The sequence below is a fragment of the Molossus molossus genome, unplaced genomic scaffold (assembly GCF_014108415.1).
Source record: "Molossus molossus isolate mMolMol1 unplaced genomic scaffold, mMolMol1.p scaffold_m16_p_2, whole genome shotgun sequence".
In the NCBI taxonomy this organism is placed as follows: domain Eukaryota; kingdom Metazoa; phylum Chordata; class Mammalia; order Chiroptera; family Molossidae; genus Molossus; species Molossus molossus.
The window spans coordinates 54,855,899-54,879,207 of record NW_023425355.1 but is presented as its reverse complement, the minus strand read 5'-3'; the positions used below and the strand labels follow the sequence as shown (position 1 = coordinate 54,879,207).

At 38.2% G+C, this 23,309-nt stretch overlaps 1 protein-coding gene and 1 pseudogene across 1 annotated transcript; one reads left to right on the top strand and one right to left on the bottom strand.

The window, feature by feature from the left end:
* Window positions 1-351: 351 nt before the first annotated feature.
* Window positions 352-1,476, bottom strand: LOC118635303 (annotated as a pseudogene).
* A 2,802-nt stretch (window positions 1,477-4,278) lies between these two features.
* Window positions 4,279-5,831, top strand: LOC118635978 (ribose-phosphate pyrophosphokinase 1-like). Its single transcript, XM_036271061.1, has one exon. It carries the CDS (start codon window positions 4,397-4,399, stop codon window positions 5,351-5,353), a length of 957 nt encoding a protein of 318 aa, XP_036126954.1. The 5' UTR covers window positions 4,279-4,396; the 3' UTR covers window positions 5,354-5,831.
* Window positions 5,832-23,309: the final 17,478 nt, after the last annotated feature.

Sequence of the window (23,309 nt, the reverse complement as noted above, 5' to 3'; positions counted from 1 at the left end):
CCGTAGCACCCAGCCGAGGCCACAGGACCCAGCCGAGTCCCCTGGTCCCAGCCGAGTCCGCTGGTCCCAGCCCAGGCCACTGCGGACCGTGGCTCCTAGCCCCCTCTTGTGTCCTCGCAAGCCTACCAGGATTGAGTCAGTGTCCCTGGTTATGTGGTCCTCCAAGTTGCCTTTCGGTTGCCCCTTCCTGACGATTTGTCTTTATTTTTGTTGTAATTCCAATTTGGTCCTGGGAGATGGTCTATGTAGCTTCCATTCACTCCACTGCCTTTTTTTTCTCCCAAAGAAAAGATCGTCTTCTCCCAAATCCAGCTCTTCTTTAAGATTTACTTATCTCTGCATGTGACCTGGTCAGCTAATGATCCCACTGCCACCGTGGAGTATGCTTGCTTCCTCGTGGCCTATGCCACCCAGTTTCATATTTTCTTTAGACATGATTAGGTGCCAAAGCTCCTGCAGGACAATTTGATGCTTTATGAATTCTTCCATTTTGTTACCACTGATATGGCTTTTGGTCCACAACTCCATTAGAACTATTAATTTTTGTTACCAATTTTACAAAGGGAGGTGCTTCTGGGTGTTTAGGTCCACATTCTATTTTAAGGCTGTATAGTTGGTTTTCATAAATTGTTCTTGGAGACTCAATTATCATCCCTGTCCATCTTGTAAGTGTCTTATGTGGATGAAGAAAGGTTTCATGTACTAAACTTGACAAGTTCAGAAGAGGCCTGCATAGCGGCCTTACAAACTCAGAGGCCAAAAGCAAATACATAGAATGATCTGTAGTTAAAACTTTCTAACTAAAAACAGTTAGTGATGGGTAGTCATATCCTAGGGCAGTAGTTTTCCTTAACAAAGTTTCATCTTCACATTAACTGAGCCTGCCTATTGTCTATTTTTAAAAATATCTAAGATAACATACCTGATAACATATCTTTGGAATATCAAAGTAATTTCTCCACCCTACACTAACTCCTCAGAGCACAGCAGCCTCACCAAAGGAGAAAACACAAATCATGTCATTGTTGTTATTATTATCATGTTAATTGTTGTTAACTATCCTATAACCACTAATGTAAAAGGAGTATGTGTCTATTCTTTTTACTTGTTATCCAATCCCAGAGATTTCCCTGGTTTGCTTTCTCCTGCATCCCTAATCTATCACCAATGGATTTCATGTAACCTCCTTACATCCTCTCTTTTGATTCTGATGTATAAAATAAGTGGTAAAACTGCCATTTTCTGGAGCATTTTCTCAATTCTTTGAGATTTTGCTTCCTGGCAATTGTCAGTTTGGCTCAAATAAAACAAAAATGTACAGGTTTGGACATTTCTTACATTGACACATTCTTTGTCATCTTTTAGACCCCAGCTAACTGTACCATTTCCTACCCCTCTCTGGCCTTCTTCGAGTTTTTCCAACAGTTCTTGGAAATTACGAGGGACTTTTACTCCAAGGCCAGTGGTGGTGGCCATCTGGTGTCACTGTCACTAGAAGGCTGGCCACCTGAAGAGCTTTTTGAAACTACTAATTCCCAGACACTCCCGCCTCATCTGATTGAGTCAGTAAATATGGGCTGTATTTTGGGAGAATATGAAGCTCCCTCGTGTTCTCCAGCTGATTGTAGTGCAGTCGGGTTTAGGAATCACTTCTGAAGGCAACAGAACCATCAAAAGAGTTCTAAGTAAAGCAGTGAAATGATCAGAGTTGGATTTTTTAAAAAATCAACCTAGTATAGTAATGTAGAGAATGGATGGGCTGGGTTGGGGTGGGGGGATGGGGAACCCAGTAAAATGATTTAGGAGGTGATTGCAAGAAATAAGGAAGTTCCCAGCAGAGCCAGTGGCTGTGTGAATTGATTGTAAAGGCATGATTTCAAGAGCTGAGAAAAGGGGATATTTGTGAGTGGAAGAAGGAGGAAGCTGGGGATGAGCGATGGCTTCCTATCTAAGACAGGGCCCTTTAAAGACCCTTTCCAGAAGCCTTATCGAATTTGCATTTGCACCTTATTGACTATTACTAGCTGTAAAGGAGAGTGAGAAGTGTATTCTTTTATCTGGACACATTATCACCCAGAATAAATCAGGGTGCTATTAGGAAGGATAGGAGGATGGGTTTTGGGTAGATAACTAGCTGTCTTTGCCTCCACAATATTCATGAATTAGAAAACTCAATATCATAAATATATTTCCCCAAATTAATTTAAGTATAGATCCTGTGTGATTTTAATAAAAATTGCAACAGAGGTTATTAATGAAATTTGACAAACTAGTTATAAAATTCATATGGAAAAAAAGGGCAAGATTAGTAAAGACAATTTTGAGGAAGAGAAACAAGGAGGAACAGTGTGGAGACTTGCTTTTCTAAATATCAAGATGTATTATAAAGGCTAGAATGATTTAGACAATGTGATGTGTTCCACACATAGGCAAAGAGGCCAATGAAAGAGAAAGTAATGACTAAAATAAACCCACATGTTTCCATATAGAAAATTAATATATGACCAAAGTAGCATTGCAAATTAGTGAGGAAAGAATGAATGGGCCAGTCAAGAAATGCTGCTGTGTCAATCACGACTACTTTTGGGGGGAAAATATATTTCTCCACTTGATACACTATAAAAATCAACTCCAGATTGATTAGAGAAATAAATGTAAAAGCAAAACTTTAAAAATTTTAAAAGAAATACAATAGAATATCATTTAATTATAGAGTAGAAAAAGGTTTATTAGACTAGTGGTTTTGTTCTTTTTGTTCTCATATCCCTAAAAGAATTTTAAAAATTTATGAATCCTCTTTTACATGTTTAATGTGATATAAAATGTTTCCATTATAAGTCACAGTAATCACAGTAATAACAAAATGTAAATTCCAATCTATTGTAAATGTTGGTATAAAACTCAAACCCATCACCCTGGCCAGTGTGGCTCAGTTGGTTAGAGCATCATCCCGTATACCGAAAGGTGGTAGGTTCGATTCTGGTTAGGGGACATACCCAGGTTGTGGGTTCAATCTTCAGTCGGGGTATGTATGGGAGGCAACTGATCAAGGTTTCTCTCTCTCTCTCTTTCTTCCTCTCTCTAAAGTGAATAAAAAACATATCCTCAGGTGAGAATTTAAAAAAATCCTCAAACCCATAATTCTTTATTGTTATTTTCCACCATTATTCTAAACGAAATCTAAGTACATAGTAATATAATACCTACTGTCCATTTGAAAATTAAAAGAATAAACTCTTTAACAGCCAGAAAATTTTATACATATATATGTGTATATATATATATATATATGTCTTTAATTCATTTTTCCATTCATTTCCCTATTGAATTGCATCTTAATGTGATGTATCCTTTTAAAATATGGGTTTTTTTTAAGTATTTTTCTTTATTGATTTAAGAGAGAGAGGAAGGGAGAGGGAGAGAGAGAGATAGAAACATTGATGAGAGAGAACATTGATTGGCCGCCTCCTGCATTCCCCCCACTGGGGATTTGGCCCACAACCTGGGCATGTGCCCTGACCGGGAATTGAACCAGCGACCTCTTGGTGCATGGGTCAGTGCTCAACCGCTGAGCCACACTGGCCAGGCTAAAATATGTTTTAATTGCCAGGCCAGTGTGGCTCAGTGGATTGAATGTCATCACATGGACTGAAAGGTCCTGGTTCAATTCCAGCTCAGGGCACATGCCCTGGTTGCAGGCTCCATTCCCAGTAGGGGGCATGCAAGAGGCAGCCAATCGATGCTTCTCTCTCACATCTTTCCCTTCCTCTCTCTCTAAAAAACCAATTAAAACATAATTAAAAAATCAAAATATGTTTTTATTGATTTTAGAGAGAGAGAGAGAGAGACAGAAAGAGAAACATCAATCGCTGCCTCCTGTACACTCCCTACTGAGGATGGAGCCCACAAGCAGGGAATGTGTCCTGACAGGGAATTTAACCTATGACCGCTGTCTGGGTGCATGGGACAATGCTCAACAAACTGAACCACACCAGCCAGGGCTAATGTGATGGATTTTCATGCTTGAAAGTCTTTTATTGATCAACTTATCATATTTCTTTGCAGCAAAAATATAAATATAAAATAAAATTTTAACAAATGTCCTATGAACATAACATTTTAGCTATTAAAATGTTTCTCTGAATTGAGTTATTGTAACCATTATTAGTATAAAAGTGCTCAAAACATAAATATTTTATACATTTTGATAAATAAATGGAAAACATAAAAAGTCAAATATTAGACTGGGCAATTTAGAGCCGAGCGCCGGGCGGGAACGTAAGATGGCAGAGTAGCAACGTGAAGCTTTTAGTACTGAGTCTCTGGGTTGACTTTGGTTAGGGTCTGGCAGCAGCAGTGATCACTGAACAAGGAGTGCCGAGGGGAACTGGCTAAGATGCCGAATATCAAAATCTTCAGCGGCAGCTCCCACCATGACTTGTCCCAGAAAATTGCTGACCGCCTGGGCCTGGAGCTAGTCAAGGTGGTGACTAAGAACTTCAGCAACCAGCAGACCTGTGTTGAAATTGGTGAAAGTGTCTGTGGAGAGGATGACTACATCGTTCAGAGTGGCTGTGGTGAAATTAACGACAATCTAATGGAGCTTTTGATCATGATTAATGCCTGTAAGATTGCTTCAGCCAGCCGTGTTACTGCAGTCATCCCATGCTTCCCTTATGCCCGGCAGGATAAGAAGGATAAGAGCCGGGCTCCAATCTCAGCCAAGCTTGTTGCAAATATGCTCTCCGTAGCAGGTGCAGATCATATTATCACCATGGACCTTCATACTTCTCAAATTCAGGGCTTTTTTGATATCCCTGTGGACAATTTGTATGCAGAGCCAGTTGTCCTGAAGTGGATAAAGGAGAATATCTCTGAGTGGAGGAACTGCACTATTGTTTCACCTGATGCTGGGGGAGTTAAGAGAGTTACCTCCATTGCAGACTGGTTGAATTTTGACTTTGCCTTGATTCACAAAGAACGGAAGAAAGCCAGTGAAGTGGACCGCATGGTGCTGATAGGAGACGTGAAGGATCGGGTAGCCATTCTAGTGGATGACACGGCTGACACTTGTGGCACCATCTGCCATGCAGCTGACAAACTTCTTTCAGTTGGAGCCACCAGAGTTTATGCTATCTTGACTCATGGAATCTTTTCTGGCCCGGCCATTTTTCGCATTAACAATTCATGTTTTGAAGCAGTTGTGGTCAACAATACCATACCTCAGGAGGATAAGATGAAGCATTGCTCCAAAATACAGGTGATCGACATCTCCATGATCCTTGCAGAATCCATCAGGAGAACTCACAATGGGGATTCTGTTTCCTACCTGTTCAACCATGTCCCTTTATAATAGAATAACTTCTGAGGCTTTTAAAAAAATAAAGTGAACCCGTTCCCTTCTTTGTCCTTGGTTCAATGAAAAATTCAGCAGAAGCCCCAGCTTGCTCCAGTAGCTTTCTGCATCCCATGCCAGGTATATTAACTTTTCTCCAAAATTAGGGAAAGACAGACTGAGACTAACTACTAGGATTTCCTACCTGCATTATTTCATTCTGGCTTCTTTGCTTTTGTGGGCTTTGCAGCTTTAACTATAGCTCAGCTTCTGCAAGATTTCAGACTTTGAAGGGTATTGTGTGGGGGTGTTTATGTTTGGGGAACCTCAGACTACTTTTCATATGAATGCTTCTGGGATTCCTAGGTTCAGAACTACTAGCAACAGAGCCAACCCCAAAATAAATATAAAAAGAAAAAGAACAAAGCTAACCCAAGCGCCCTCCCACCCCCATAATATGTGACAAGTTCTCTAAGGTCTATACTAAATTACAACAAGAGCCCTAGGCAGCCCAGAATCCAGCTCTGATTGCTGATTCCCTGTAAGGCAAGCAGCATTCAGGTGGGGGCCTGAGGGAAGGCAGCACACAAGGCAGTGATTCTTCTTGGGAGGTAAAAAAGCCTGACCCTTCACCCTCTGCTAGGGAACTGTCGCCTAGTCTCTTTTGTACCTGTTCCTTTTCCATTTGGTTTGACCTTCAACTACCTTGAACTTTTCCTGGCCAAATACCTTATTGGGCACCAATGGACATTGTACCATACATAGTCTCTTGGAAAGCAAACCTCACTTTTTGCTGTGCGTTCTTTAACATTTACATGAGATTATTTTGCTGTAGCTTAATCTTCCTTAGCCCACTACCACCGTGGTAGAAGGTTCTAGGTGGTGTTGTAGTGCCTTTTGATTAATTTAAATATTTAATTTTCATTCTGTTTCCTTGGATCCGTTTGGCCTCTCAAATGACCTGAGGTTTCTGTTAAAAAGATTGATGTTACTAACTCTTGTAGAGGAAACCAATAAAGTATCTGTGTGTGAAAAAAACAAAAGTCAAATATTATTAGAAATGCAACCTTGAATGAGTTGGATTTTTTCCTCCCATGTATCTATGGATGAATACTAGCTATTGCTAGAATAAGAGCTTAGTATAAATTTTATTTCTACTTTTATTTTTGGAGATCTATATACTGAGACTTGTTCAAACATATATGAATATGGGAATATAGATAGCATTCTAATAGAATGTAATTTAATTACTTCAGCTCTTTCTGAGTTATTTGCCAAAAATCACACAGTGATCTCTCAGAAATGTCTTTCTGTAATCTATTGTCTGACTACCTGATTAGATTTTCTTTCAAATGTGTTGAAAACAAATATCAGAAACCACTTGACTTGCAAAAAAGGATTTGTTACTTATGTACTAGAATCATTCTCTTTTTCAATTTTTAGAAACTATAATAAAAAGTCTTTTTAGATAACTAGTAACTATGCCTGTTTACTTTTTCACTTAGAGGTAACTTATTTAAACTGATGCACTCAGAAAGAGTTGGAAAAATAAAAATATTGTTAATTTGAATGAATTTTTGCCAATATAGTATTTTATTTTAGTTTTTTAAATTTATTTTTATTTTATTTATTTATTTATTTATTTATTTATTTATTTATTTATTTATTTATTTATTTATTTATATATTTTATCCTCACCCGAGGACATTTTTTGATATTTTGTTCAGATAGAGTGGGAGGGAGAGAGAGAGAGAGAGAGAAACATCGACGTGAAAGGGACACATTGAGTGGCTGCCACCCGCACAACCCAACCAGGGCCGAGGACAAACTGCAACTGAGGTATGTGCCCTTAGCGGGAACCGAACCTGGGTCTCTTGGGACCGCAGGCTGACACTCTAACTGCTGAGCCAAACCAGCCAGGGACAATATAGTATTTTAAAATAAAATGTTTTTATTGTATCTTGTGCTCTAAATATATTTTCTTCAAAACTTTTTGGCGCTGCTGATTTAAATTTACTCAATATAGAAAAAGCCAGTCATATAATCTAATTGGCAAAGTAAATCCTACCCTATTTTAAAAAGTCTGACTTTGTTTTTTAATTAAAAAAAAATGTGTTAATGCATTCCTTTTAACAACTATCTCATTTCTGAATTCTACTTTTAAGATAGATGAGTCAGAGGGTCTTGCCATGGATTTATTACCTAGATGAAATCACTGTTTCTTATTTTCTTAAATGTATATATCTTCTTAATTTAATTTAAAAATTTTCCTTTATTGATTTTGTGGAGAAAAGAAGTGAGAGGGAGAGAGAGATAGAAACATTGATGAGAGAGAACATCGATTTCCCACCTCCTGCGTGCCCCACACTGAGGATCAGGCCCAAAACCTGGGCATGTGTCCTGACTGGGAATTGAACCGGTGACCTCTTGGTACATGGGTCAATGCTCACCCACTGTGCCACACTGGCCAGACTGAAATCACTATTTCTTAACAAAGTCTCATTGTTTTGTTCTCATGGACCCATCTCTCAGGAGCAAAGAAAGATACAAGAGTTTGATTAGTGGAGAATTCCTTAGCATCAGTAGTTTTTGTCTCTCCCCCACAACATGCTATTATAGAAAAATTTGAACAAATAGAGAAATTAGTAGAATTGTACAAAAATGTTCATATCCTAGGAACCCAGATTCTGCAATTAGCACTTTTCAATGTTTACTTTATCACCAATATTTCCATTTACCCATTTCCCATTTCCCTATCCATCCATTAACCCATTTTATATTTTTATGGATTTCAAAGGAAGATTCAGACACTACTACACTTTACTCCTAAGTACTTCAATATACAAATTCTTTTTTAAATTGATTAATTAATTAATTTTTGTTACCGATGTATCTCCTTTTCCCCCCACTGATTCCCGCCTTCCCCTCCCTCCCTGACCTGTTCCCAGCTTTGTTGTCCATGTCCATTGTTCATGCACACATGCATATAAGTTCTGTGGTTTATCTCTCCCCCACCGTCTCCTCCTCTGGGGATTGTCAGTCTGTACCCCACTTCCACGTCTCTGGGACTACCCCATTCCTCAGACAGTTATGTTCATTATATTCCACAAATAAGTGAGATCATACAATACTGGTCTTTCTCTGGCTTGTTTTGCTTAGGATAATACTTTCCAGGTCCCTCCATGTCGTCTCAAAGGATAAGAGATCTTTCTTTCTTACAGTTGCATAGTACTTCATTGTGTATATGTACCACTGCTTTTTTATTCATTCGTCTACTGATGGACATTTGGGCTGTTTCCAGATCTTAGCTATTGTAAATAGTGCTGCTTCGAATATGGGGGTACATATATTCTTTCTGACTGGTGTTTCAGGCTTCTTAGGATACTTTCCTAGAAGTGGGATCACTGGGTCAAATGAAACTTCAATTTTTAACTTTTTGAGGTAACACCATATTGCTTTACATAGTGGCTGCTCCAGTTTGCATTCCCACCAGCAGTGTACTCAAGTCCCCTTTTCTCCACACCCTCGCCAACACTTATTGTTTGATGATTTGTTGATGGCAGCCATTCTGACAGGTGTGAGGTGATGCCTCATAGTTATTTTACCTCTTCCCATTTTTAATTGGATTCTTTGTCTTTCTTTTGTTGAGTTGTATGAGCACTCTATATATTTTGAAAATTAACCCCTTATCTGATGTATCATTGGCAATTATGCTCTCCCGTACAGTGGGCTCCCTTTCCATTTTGTTAGTTGTTTATTTTGCTGTGCAGAAGCTTTTTAGTTTGATGTAGTCCCATGTGTTTATTTTTTACTTTGTTTCTGTTACCTTAGGTGATGTATCAATGAATATTCTGCTGCATATGATGTCTGAAATTTTGTTGCCTACATTTTCTTCTAGGATTTTTATGGATTCATGAGTCACACTTAAGTCATTTATCCATTTTGAGTTTATTCTTGTGTACGGTGTAAGTTGATGGTCTAGCTTCATTTTTTTTTTTTTTTTTTGCATGTAGCTGTTCAATTTTTCCAACACCATTAACTGAATAGCCTGTCCTTACTGCATTGTATGCTCTTGCCACTTTTGTCAAATATTAATTGAGCATAATGTCTTGAGTCAATTTCTCGGTTTTCTGTTCTGTTCTTTTCCATTGACCGATATGCCTGATCTTGTGCCAGTACCAGGCTGTTTTGATTACAGTAACTTTATAGTATAACCTGATACCCGGTATTGTGATCCCACCTACTTTGTCCTTCATTTTCAAGATTGCTATGGCTATTCAGGGTCTTTTTTGGTTCCATATGTACTTTTGAAGTATTTGTTCTAGTTCTATAAAATATGTTGGTATTATGATGGGGATTGTATTGAATCTATTGATTGCCTTGGGTAGTATGGACATTTTAATGATGTTAATTTTTTCAATCCATGAACAAGGTATGTGCTTCTACTTTTTTATATCTTCCTCTATTTCTTTTTTCAATGTCCTGTAGTTATCTGCAAATAGGTCCTTTACTTCTATGGTTAAGTTTATTCCTTGGTATCTTAATTTTTTTGCCATGATGGTAAATGGGATTGTTTTTTCAGTTTCTCTTTCTGTGAGTTCGTCATTGGTGTATGAGAATGCTGTCGATTTTTTTTATGTTAATTTTGTATCCCACTACTTTGCCAAATTTGTTTATTAAATCTAGTAGATTTTCGATGGAGTCTTTAGGGTTTTCTGTGTGTAATGTTATATTATCTGCTATAATGACAGTTTCACTTCCTCCTTTCCAATTTGGATGCCTTTTATTTTTTCTTCATGTCTGATTACTGTGGCCAGAACTATGTCAAATGAGAGTGGCAAAAGTGGGCATCCCTGTCTTGTTTCTGTTCTTAAGGAAAATGACTTTAGTTTTTGCCCATTGAATATGATGTTGGCTGTAGGTTTTCCATATATTGTCTTTAGTATGTCAAGATATGATCCCTCTATTCCCACATTGCTGAGCATTTTTATCAGAAATGGGTGCTGGATTTTGTTGAATGCTTTTTCAGCATCTATAGATATGATCATATGTTTTTTTATCTTTCATTTTGTTTATGTGGTGTATCACATTTCTTGATTTCTGAATACTGTACCATCCTTGCATCCTTGAGAAGAATCCCACTTGGTCATGGTGAATAATTTTTTTAATGTAATGCTGGATCCAATTTGCTAGTATTTTGTTCAGGATTTTGGCATCTATGTTAATCAGGGATATTGGCCTGTAGTTTTCTTTCTTTGTAGTGTCATTATCTGGTTTTGAAGTTAGAATTATGCTGGCTTCATAAAACAAGTTTGGAAGTCTTTTTTTCTTGAATTTTTTGGAATAGTTTGAGGAGAATGGGTGTTAGTTCTTTAAATGTTTAGTGAAACTCCCCCGTGAAGCCATCCAGGCCTTGGCTTTTGTTTGCTGGGAGAGTCTTGATTACATCTTCAATTTCCTTAGTTGTTATTGATCAGTGAAAATTCTGCTGCGTATGATGTCCAAAATTTTGTTGCCTACATTTTGCTCTAGGATCATTATGGATTCAGAGTCACATTTAAGTCTTTTATCCATTTTGAGTTTTTTGTGTGTGTGTGTATGGTGTAATTTGATGGTCTAGTTTCATTTTTTTTTTTTTTTGCATGTAGCTGTCCAATTTTCCTAACACCATTTATTAAAGAGGCTGTCTTTACTCCATTGTAAGCTCTTGCCACCTTTGTCAAATATTAATTGAGCATATTGCCTTGGGTCCATTTCTGGGTTCTCTGTTCTGTTCCACTGTCTATGTGCCTGTTCTTGTGCCCATATCAGGCTGTTTTGATTACAGTCGCTTTGTAGTATAACCTGATATCTGATATAGTGATTCCACCTACTTTGTCCCTTTTTTCCAAGATGCTGTGGCTATTCAAGGTCTTTTTTGGTTCTATATGAACTTTTGAAGTATTTGTTCCAGTTCTGTGAAGTATGTCGTTGATATTTTGATGGGGATTTCATTGAATCTATAGATTGCTTTGGGTAGTATGGACATTTTAATGATGTTAATTCTTTCAATCCATGAACAAGGTATGTGATCCCACTTTTTTATATCTTCCTCTATTACTTTTTTTCAATGTCCTGTAGTTTTCTGCAAATAGGTCCTTTATTTCTTTGGTTAAGTTTATTCCTAGGTATCTTAATTTTTTTACTGCGATGGTAAGTGGGATTGTTTTTTCAGTTTCTCTTTCTGTGAGTTCATCATTGGTGTATAAGAATGCCATCAAGCCCTGGCCGGTTTGGCTCAGCGGTTAGAGCGTCAGCCTGCGGTCCACAGAGACCCGGGTTCGGTTCCCGCTAAGGGCACGTACTTCGGTTGCAGTTTGTCCCCGGCCCTGGTTGGGTCGTGTGGGTGGCGGCCACTCGATGTGTCCCTTTCACATCGATGTTTCTCTCTCTTCCTCTCTCTCCTTCCCGCTCTATCTGAATGAAAAATGGAAAATGTCCTCGGGTGAGGATTAAAAAAAAAAAAAAAAGAATGCCATCAATTTCTTGACGTTAATTTTGTATTGTGCTACTTTTCCAAATTCATTTATTAAGTCTAGTAGATTTTTGATGGAATCTTTAGGTTTTTTTTTTTTTTTTTTTTTTTTTTTTATCCTCACCCGAGGACATTTTTTTGTTCAGGTAGAGTGGGAGGGAGAGAGAGGAAGAGAGAGAGAAAGAGAGAAACATCGACGTGAAAGGGACACATCGAGTGGCTGCCACCCGCACAACCGACCAGGGCCGGGGACAAACTGCAACCAAGGTACATGCCCTTAGCGGGAATCGAACCCAGATCTCTCGGGACCGCAGGCTGATGCTCTAACCGCTGAGCCAAACCGGACAGGGCTCTTTAGGGTTTTTTATGTATAATATCATGTCATCTGCAAATAATGACAGTTTCACTTCCTCCTTTCCAATTTGGATCCCTTTTATTTTTTCTTCCTGTCTAATTGCTGTGGCTACGACTTCCAGTACTATGTTAAATAAGAGTGGTGAAAGTGAGCATCCCTGTCTTGTTCTTGTTCTTAAGGGAAATGATGTTAATTTCCACCCTTTGAATATGATGTTGGCTGTACGTTTTTCATACATGGCCTTTATTATGTCGAGATATGATTTCTTTATTCCCTCATTGCTGAGTGTTTTTATCAGAAATGGATGCTGGATTTTGTTGAATGTTTTTTCAGCATCTATTGATATGATCATGTAGTTTTTATTCTTCATTTTGTTTATGTGCTGTATCACATACGTATATTGATTTGCGAATGTTGTACCAGCCTTGCATCCCTGGGATGAATCCCACTTAGTCACGGTGATTAATTTTTTTGATATATTGCTGGATCTGATTTGCTAGTATTTTGTTCAGGATTTTGGCATCTATGATCATCAGGGATATTGGCCTGTAGTTTTCCTTCCTTGTAGTGCCTTTTTCTGGTTTTGGGATTAGAATTATGCTGGCCTCATAAAACGATTTTGGAATTCTACCTTCTTCTTGAATTTTTTGAAATAATTTGAGGAGAATGGGTGTTAGTTCTTTTTTGAATGTTCAGTAAAACTCCCCCGTGACGCCATCCGGGCCTGGGCTTTTGTTTGCTGGGAGAGTCTTGATTTCCTCTTCAATTTCCTTAGTTGTTATTGGTCTATTCAAGTTTTCTATCTCTTCCCCGTACAGTTTTGGGAGACTGTGTGTTTCTAGAAATTTGTCCATTTCACTTAGATTGTCGAATTTGTTGCCATATAATTGTTCATAGTAGTTGTTAACATATTCTATGAGTTTTGACAAATGATAGCCAAATCCTCTCATATGTGAATGAATAAACAAACTGTGTGGTACATCTGTACAATAGATTATTTTACAATAAAAAGGAATATACTATCAATCCATGCAACAGTATAGGTGAATCTTAATTGAATGTAGTTAAGCAAAGAAGCCAGTCTGAAATGGCAACATGCTGTATGTTTCCAAATATATGACATTCGTTAACAGGCAAAACTATGGAGACAATAAAATCGTCAGTGGTGGAGAAAATGAACACATGGGACTACATCAAACTCAAAAGCTTCTGCACAGCGAAAGATACAATCATCAAAACGGTAAGGCTACCCACTGTATAGGAAAGCATAATTGCTAAGGATATATCAGATAACGGGTTAATTTCCAATATATATAGAGTGTTCATACAACTCCACAAAAGGAAGACAAAGAATCCAATTAAAAAATGGGCAGAGGCCCTGGCCGGTTTGGCTCAGTGGTTAGAGCATTGGCCTGTGGTCCGGAGAGACCCGGGTTCGGTTCCCGCTAAGGGCACGTACTTCGGTTGCAGTTTGTCCCCGGCCCTGGTTGGTCGTGCGGGTGGCAGCCACTCGATGTGTCCCTTCACATCGATGTTTCTCTCTCTCTCTCCTTTCCTCTCTCTCCCTCCCACTCTATCTGTACAAAAAATGGAAAAATATCCTCGGTTGAGGATAAAAAAAATAAAATAAAAATGGGCAGAGGAACTAAATAGACACCTCTCCAAACAGGACATACAAATGGCTAAGAAACATATGAAGAAATGCTCATCATCACTAATCATCAGAGAGATGCAAATCAAAACAACAATGAGGTATCACCTCACACCTGTCAGAATGGCCGCCATCAACAAATCATCAAACAACACGTGTTGGCGAGGGTGTGGAGAAAAGGGGACTCTAGTACACTGCTGGTGGGAATGCAGACTGGTGCAGCCACTATGGAAAACAATATGGTGTCACCTCAAAAAATTAAAAATTGATCTTCCATTTGACCCAGTGATCCCACTTCTAGGAATATACCCTAATAAGCATAAAACACCAATAAGAAAGAATATATGTACCCCCTGTTCGTAGCAGCACTATTTACAATCGCTAAGATCTGGAAACAGCCCAAGTGCCCATCAGTAGACGAATGGATCAAAAAGCTGTGGTACGTATACACAATGGAGTACTACGCAGTGGTAAGAAAGAAAGATCTCTTATCCTTTGAGACTTCATGGAGGGACCTGGAAAGTATCATCCTAAGTGAAACAAGCCAAACAGAGAAAGACAAGTTTCATATGATCTCACTTATTTGTGGAATATAATGAACATAACAGTTTGAGGAATGTAGTAGTCCCAGAGATGTGGAAGCGGGGTACAGACTGACAATCCCCTAAGGAGTGGGGAGGTGGGGGAGGGATGAACCACAGAACTTATACACATGTATGCATGAACAGTGGACATGGACAACAATCTGGGGAAGGGGCAGGGAGGGAGGGGGAGGGGGGAATCAGTGGGGGAAAAAGGAGAAACATCTGTAACAAAAATTAATCAATAAAAAAAAATCATCAGTGGTTGCCCTGGATTAGAGGGGAGGGAGAATTAAATAGGCAGATGTTGGTTCACAAACTGGCACCAATACATTAAGGTAAAGGAGAGACCAAAGAAAAAGGTGAACCACTCCAAATTGGTAGATGGCAGATTTAATAAGCAAGGAACTTAATGAGGCTTGTCTTAGGTGCCTGCAAGACAAATAGATCTTTGCACCCACCTGCCAGAATCTTAAAAGTATATAGGGGCTTTAACTGAGTTCAGTCACATATGGTGTCTCGATCTTCTCAATAACACATAGATCTCTCAAGGCTGTGTCCTTGAAAACAGCTCTCACACAAATATCACATGCTCTCTCTGTGGGAATGGTGGGTAGGTTGTACATTCCAAGGACAGGGGAGGAGGTGAGGAGTCTCTGTTTTCCCAGGTCCTGCTCTCAGGTTGACTGACAGTCACATCTTCTTGATGACCTCCTTCAACAGTAGAGAATAAAGGATTTTTAGGGCAGCAAAACTACTCTCTATACTTTAATAGTGGATACATATAATTAAACATTTGTCCAAACCTATAGAATATATAGCACCAAGAGTGAACGCTAATGTAAGGTATGGACTGGGTGATTATGATGCTCATCAATTGTAACAAATGTACCACTCAGGTGTGGAATTTTGACAGTGGAGGAATTGTGTGTGAGGGTGAGGGCAGGGGGTATATGGAAACTCTGTACTTTTTGTTTAATTTTGCTGTGAATCTAAAACTGCTCTAAAAAATAAAGTCTATCTAAAGGAAAAATGGATGGAGGGTTATATGGGTATTCATTTTATTATTCCCTATACTTGTATGTATGTTTGAAATATTCAACAATAAAAAGAAAAAAAAAGATGCTTGCAAATAGGCATTTCTTCAAGATTCAAAACAATGTTGAATTGTATGTAACAGTTTTATTTATTTATTTTTATCCTCACCCAAGGGCATTTTTGCATTTATTTTCAGATAGAGCGGGAGGGAGAGAGGGGAGAAGAGAGAGAGAGAAACATCCATGTGAGAGAGACACATCAAGTGCTTGCCACCCACATACCCCCCCCCCCGGGTGGGGACAAACTCCAACTGAGGTATGTGCCCATAGCGGGAACCGAACCCAGGACTCTCTGGTCTTCAGGTCAAGGCTCTAACCGCTGAGCCAACCTGGCCAGGGCTAATTTTATTAATAGAAGAAGAACAGGAAGCAACTGTTCACCATTAGGTAAATGGGCACACAAAGTGTGGTATATCCACGCACCCAATGGAATACTACTCAGTAGTGAAAAAAGAATACAGCACTGATATATGCAACAACTTGCAAGAATCTCAGAAACATAAAGTTGAGCAGAAAGAGCGATATGCAACAGTTCATACATTGTGTGTCCATTTATATGAAGTATTTATAAATGAAAATCAGAACAGTAGTTGCCCCTTGGGGGAGAGTGGTGGTAATTGACTGGAAAGGAGTAAGTGGGAACTTTCCTTCTAATTGGGAAATATAACATTGTGCAAGTTTAAGGTGTACTATGTGTTGACTTGATACATTTATCTATTGCAATATAACAACCACCATAGCATTAGCTAACACATCTATCATGTTACATGATTGTTTCTTTTTGTTGTAAGAACAATTAAATCTAGTTTCATAGCAATGTTAAAGTTTATAATAAAATATAATACAGTTGTTGACTATAATCACTATGCTGTGGATTAGATCTTCAGGTCTTTTTTACCTATTAGTTGCAAGTTTAAGTGGGGACTTTTTGAGGTGATCAAAATGTTCTATATCTACATGGGGATGGTGTTGATGTGACCACATTTATTTAAAACTCTTCAAGCGGTATACTTAAAAGCTACATGTAATTTTATGTAAATTATATCTCAATTTAAAAATTGAAAAAAATGCTGAACATGTTATTGTGTCTCAGAGGCAATCTTAGCTGAGGTATACAGAAGAATACATTAGTTTATAGGCCCCTCACTTATTGTTTGTTATAAAGAGCAATAGCCTTCAGTTGGTAGGAGGACTCAGACCTTGTCAATGGCGTCAACTGTAGCCTCAGCCCATCATGCTCTGGATGCTGTCAAAGCTTGGTTGTGTGAAATGGTTCAAGGTTTGTCAAGCTCACACATGAGACAAGGCAATGCCAAGGTCTAGGCCTGACTGATTTGGCCAGTAAAGATACAGTGAGGCCATTCCAGATTTAGAGATTTTATTACTTAAGTAGACAGTGAAAAGTAGAATAAGCCTAAGGTGCTAGGTTCCTGTGATCCCTGACCCATACAGTAGAAAGGACAGCACTGAAACAACAGTGTTTCAGTATTGCTGAGGAGCCCATTCTAGGCTGCTGCTATGGTGTTTTATGTTCTGCAGCTCTATTCTGAAGGAGTAGGACAGAAAGCTCTGTACCTCATCAAAACTGGGGAGGTTGTGAAAAGCTGTCTCATGACAGCCTCCCAGGGGAGGCAGGGAGGCAAGTGGGAGATGGCTTTGTAGTTGCTTTCACAGGCCTCCCACCTCATGTTCCAGGAGGATCAAAAGGCATTCCCAAAACTCAGATAATGTTGCCATGGCAAAGCCATTTCCCTAATAAGGCTATTTCTCTATTGACAATGGATAGAAACAGTAGCAGTAGCAGCTTTTTATAAGGGGAAAAACTCAGGCCTCTCTTGAGTGACCTGGCTGGCAATAACCTGGATTTATCATGATTTGGAGGAAATCCAAGTTCAGAGTTTTCAGGTAACTGGATATGTTAGTTCCTAGAATCCTTGTGTTGTCCTAGAAATTGATTCATTTCTCTTTGCCACACCTTGCTAAGGGAGAGAAGGAATTAGTGGTAGTGTACAAGTTTAGCCTTTATATTAATTTCAGTAGGTTACATTTTCTCAATTAATTCTTTGGATTTTCTTTAGAAATTCCTGAGATATCTCTTTCTGTGCTAAGAAAAGAGCTTTTAACTGGTGGTTGGGCCTGAATAAGAGTTACAGACAGGTTTCTGTACAGAGAGAGCAGACTAAGTCAACAATTCTACTTCAGGATGGTATCTGAACAAGGCCTATTCCTGTTTGGGTATTCCACATGTTAGAAAACATTAGGAAAAATTAAGACTAACATTAAAAAGTCAATAACCCACAGGAAACCTGTGGACTATTTAAAAAATACCATATTGGAAGCCCGAGAAAACGTATGCTAGTGATAAAAAAAAAAATACTAGACAGTTGGGAAATTAAATATGCAGCATGGCTGACTGGAAAAGTCAGAGAGGGTATTGTAAGGGGGAAAGGATGTCTTTCAAAAAATAGAAATATGGCCCTGGCCGGTTTGGTTCAGCGGTTAGAGCGTCGGTCTGCGGTCCTGAGAGACCCGGGTTCGGTTCCTGCTAAGGGCGCGTACCTCGGTTGCAGTTTGTCCCCGGCCCTGGTTGGTTGTGCGGGTGGCAGCCACTCGATGTGTTCCTTTCACATCGATGTTTCTCTCTCTTTCTCTGTTCCTCTCTCTCTCTCCCACTCTACCTGAACAAAAAATGGAAAAATGTCCTCAGGTGAGGATAAAAAAAAAAATAGAAATATGGTTTCTAATAAGGAGAACAGGAAAGTCTGGAAAATACAGCAGCTCAAATACAACATAGAAATAACATGGGCTAAGAAAGAATGAGTTCTTTGCTAGGGACTAGGACACTAAAGCTCTTCTCTGAAATATATCCAGGAGAAAGCCAGCTAGAGAATCAGAGATTACAAGGATTAAAAAGGAATTTGAGTGTGGCAGGAGCCTGGTAGGTGGGGGTTTCAGGTTGCTGGTGTTTAAATGAAAAGCTTTGGCAAACCTTTGGGTGAGGCCCTATAGAGGTGACTGAGTAAGGAACATTTTATCTTTTCCTCCCTCTCAGTCTCTTCTTTCCTCCTACTTCATTCTCTCTCTGGCCTGTTCCTGAATTGGCATTGCTTTGTTCCTCTTTGCCAGAAATGTCCTTTTCCTGTTTCTCCTTGATCTGATCTTGGTCATTTCCAAACTGCGGATGCCTAGGAATACTGCAGAACACTTCGAGCTGGGTTTACTCAATAAGCACATAAGTTCTCATCTAAAATTTCTACCAAGAGATTTCTGCAGCCAAATAGTTCCAATAAGGTGTAGGTGAGGAGCAAATAGTTGCATGAGAGTCCTTGACTCCTTCCTCTGATGTTAAAGAGAGTGGACAACCTGCTCACCCTTGGCCTAGTAGAGTTTAGCTAGGGGAGGTTGACACCTGGTGGTGGCCTTTGGGAGGTGCAGAAGAGTTCATAACAGCCTAGTGCCTTTACCATTTACTAATCATTTATTGAGCTATTCAATTTATATTCACAACAACCCTGTGAAGTATCATTATTTCCATCTGATTATAAATGATTTATGCTAAACAAATATAAACTGATTTAAGCAATGGGGTAAGGGATTTTATTTTACCTTTTCTCAGTTCCTGGGACAGTACCTGGTATATAGTAAGGTCTCAGGAAATATTTATTAAAATAATACTTTTTACTTATCAATATTGTGAAACTTTAACTCAGAGGGCAGTCTCTTTGTAATAGAGTTAATGTGAATACAGTACCACCAGCCAGATAAACTTAGACTCAATCTGTTGCAACTCTTTTTTTTTTAATTTATTTTTTAAATGGGTGTGTGTATGAAGCTAGGAATCAACTGGAGTCTGAATTTCATGCTCATACACCCACATAGCTTCATTAGATTGTATGGTTTTATGTACTTTTTGGTAATCAATGTTTATTTTTATTTATATATATATTTTTTTCAATTTTTATTAATTTACTTTTGTTACAGATGTTTCTCCCCCCCCCCAGACTCCCTCCACCCCATTCTGCTCTCCAACCCCCTAGCATTGTTGTCTATGTCCATTGGTTATGCATACGTGCATATATGCATATAAGTTCTTTGGTTCATCTCATCCAACCACCCCACCCACCTACCCTGAGGTTTGTCAGTATGAACCACTCTCCTTTCTATGTCTCTGGGTCTATTTCGTTTATCAGCCGACTTGTTCACTATATTCCACAAATAAATGAGATCATGTGGTATTTGTCTTTCTCTGATTGGATTATTTTGCTTAGCATAATACTCTCGAGGTCACTCCACATTGTATCAAAGGATAAGAGAATTTTCTTTCTTACACCTACATAGCATTTCATTATATATATGTACCACTGCTTTCTTATCCACTCACCTATTGATGGACACTCGGTCTCTTTCCAGATCTTGGCGATTGTAAATAGTGCTGCTATGAACATGGAGGTACATATATTCTTTCCGATGTGTGTTTCAGGCTTCTTAGGATATATTCCTGGAATGGGATCACTGGGTCAAATGGCAATTCAATTAATAATTTTTTGATGAAACACCATAGTGTTTTTCATAGTGGCTGCACCAGTCTGCATTCCCACCAGCAGTGTACTAGGGTCCCCTTTTTCCACACCCTCGCCAGCACTTCTTGTTTGATGATTTGTTGATGGTGGCCATTCTGACAGGTGTGAGGTGATACCTCACTGTTGTTTTAATTTGCATCTCTCTGATGATTAGTGATGTTGAGCGTTTCTTCATATGTCTCTTAACCATTTGTATGTAATGTTTGGAGAGGTGTCTATTTAGGTGCTCTGCCCATTTTTTAATTGGGTTCTTTGTCTTCCATTTGTTGAGTTGTATGAGCACTCTATTATTTTGAAAATTAAACCCTTACCTGATGTATCATTGGCAATTATGCTCTCCCATACAGTGGGTAGCCTTTCCATTTTGATGGTTTTTTCTTTTGCTGTGCAGAAGCTTTTGAGTTTGATATAGTCCCATGTGTTAAATTTTTCCTTTGTTTTTGTTGCCTTAAGTGATGTATCAGTGAAAATTCTACTGTTTATAATGTCTGAAATTTTGTTGCCTACATTTTCTTCTAGGATTTTTATGAATTCATGAGTCACATTTAAGTCTTTTATCCATTTTGAATTTATTTTTGTGTATGGTGTAAGTTGATGGTCTAGTTTCATTTTTTTGCATGTAGCTGTCCAATTTTCCCAACACCATTTATAAAAGAGGATGTCTTGACTCCATGGTATGCTCTTGCCACTTTAGTCAAATATTAATTGAACATAATGTTTTGGGTCAATTTCTGGGTTCTTGGTTTTATCCCATTGATCGATATGACTGTTTGGGGGTTAGTACCACGCTGTTTTGATTACAGTAGCTTTGTAGTATAACCTGATATTCGGTATTGTGATCCTACCTATTTTGTCCTTCTTTTTCAACATTACTTTGTCTACTTGGGTTTTTTTTTGGTTTTATATGAACTTTTGAAGTATTTGTTCCAGTTCTGTGAAATATGGGCTTGGTATTTTGATGGGGGTTGCATTGAATCTATAGATTGCTTTGGGTGGTATGGATATTTTAATTACGTTAATTCTTCCAGTCCATGAACATGGTATTTGCGTCCACTGTTTTTATATATTCCTTTATTTCTTTTTTCAATGACCTGTAGCTTTCTGTGAAGAGGTCCTTTTGGTCTTTGGTTAAGTTTATTCCTAGGTATCTTAATTTTTTTTTTTTTTTTTTTTTTTTTTTGCTGTGATGGTAAATGGAATTTGTTTTTTAGTTTTTCTTTCTGTGAGTTCATCGTTGCTGTATAAGAATACTGTCAATTTCTTGACGTTAATTTTGTTTCCTGCTATTTTGCCAAATTCATTTATTAACTTTAGTAAATTTTTGATGGATTCTTTAGGGTTTTCTATGTGCAATAACATGTCATCTGCAAATAATGACAGTTTTACTTTCTCCTTTCCAATTTGGATCCCTTTTATTTTTTCTTCATGTCTGATTGCTGTGGCTAAGACTTCCAGTACTATATAAAATAAGAGTGGCGAAAGTGGACATCCCCATCTTGTTCCTATTCTTAAGGGGAATGCTTTTAGTTTCTGCCCATTGAGTATGATGTTCACTGTAGGTTTTTCATATATGTCCTTTATTAGAGTAGAGGAAATCTGATTCCTCTACTCACACATTGCTGAGCGTTTTTATCAGAAATGTGTGCTGAATTTTGTCGAATGCTTTTTCAGCATCTATTTATATGATCATATGGCTTTTATATTTCATTTTGTTTATGTGGTGTATCACATTTATTGATTTGCAAATATTGTATCATCCTTGCATCCTTGGGATGAATCCCACTTGGTCATGAGGAATAATTTTTCTGATGTATTGCCTGATCCGATTTGCTAATGTTTTGTTAAGGATTTTGGCATTTATGTTCATCAGGAATATTGGCCTGTAGTTTTCTTTCTTTGCAGTATCTTTATTTGGTTTTGGAATTAGGATTATGCTGGCCCCATAAAATAAGTTTGGAAGTGTTCCATCTTCTTGGATTTTTTTGAATAGTTTGAAGAGAATAGGTATTAGATCTTCTTTGAATCTTTGGAAAAACTTTCCCATTAAGCCATCCAGACCTGGGCTTTTGTTTGCTGGGAGTTTCTTAATTAAATCATTAATTTCATTTGTTGTTATTGGTCTGTTCAAGTGTTCTATCTCTTTCTGGTTCAGTTTTTGAAGGCTGTGTGTTTCTAGAAATTTTTCATTTTGCTTAGATTATCCAATTTGTTGGCGTATAATTGTTCATAATATTTGTTAACAATTTTTTCCCTCTGTGGTGTCAGTTGTTACTTCTACCCTTTTGTTTCTGATTTTGCTTATTCGGTTTCTCTTTTTTTGTTTCTTGGTGAGTCTGGCTAAAGGTCCATCAATCTTGTTTATCTTTTCAAAGAACCAGCTCTTTGTTTCAGTGATCTTTTGAATTGTTTTTTTAGTCTCTGTGTCATTTATTTCTGCTCCGACCTTTACTATTTTTTTTTCTTCTACTATCTCTGGATTTTTCTTTTTGTTTACTTTCTAGTTCTCTAAGTTGTAGAGTTAGAAAGTCAATTAGGAATTTTTGTTGTTGTTGTTTCTAGAGGTAGGTCTCTAGTGCTATGAACTTCCCTCTCTGGACTGCTTTTGCTGTGTCCCATAGATATTGTTCCGTTGTGTATTTGTTTTCACTCGTTTCCAAGAAGTTTTTAATTTCTTCCTTGATCTCATTAGTAATCCATCCATTGTTTAATAACATGCTTTCAGCCTCCAAGTGTTTGAATGTTTTTGTGTGTTTTTATTGTAAGTGAGTTCTAGTTTTATGCCATTAAGATCTGAGAAGATGCTTGATATGATTTCAATGTTCTTGAATTTGTAGAGACTTGCTTTGTTTCTTAACATGTGGTCTGTCTGAGAATGTCCCATGTGCACTTGAGAAGAATGTATATTCTGCAGCTTTGGGGTGAAATGTTCTGTAAATACCAATGAAGTCCAACTGATCTAGTTCATCTTGTAAGGACTCTATGTCCTTGTTAAGTTTTTGTCTAGAAAGTCTATCCAGTGGTGTCAGTGGCATGTTAAAGTCACCCACTATGATCATATTGCTATTGATCTCTCCCTTGAAGTCCTCCAAAAGTTTTTAAATATATTTTGGTGCTCCCTTATTTGGTGCATATATGTTTACCAGGGTTATATCCTCTTGTTGGATTGATCCTTTTAATATTATGTAATGACCTTCTC

Excerpts from the sequence above, each read along its gene's own strand:
- LOC118635978 (XM_036271061.1), top strand. The coding sequence starts at position 4,397 with ATGCCGAATATCAAAATCTTCAGCGGCAGCTCCCACCATGACTTGTCC.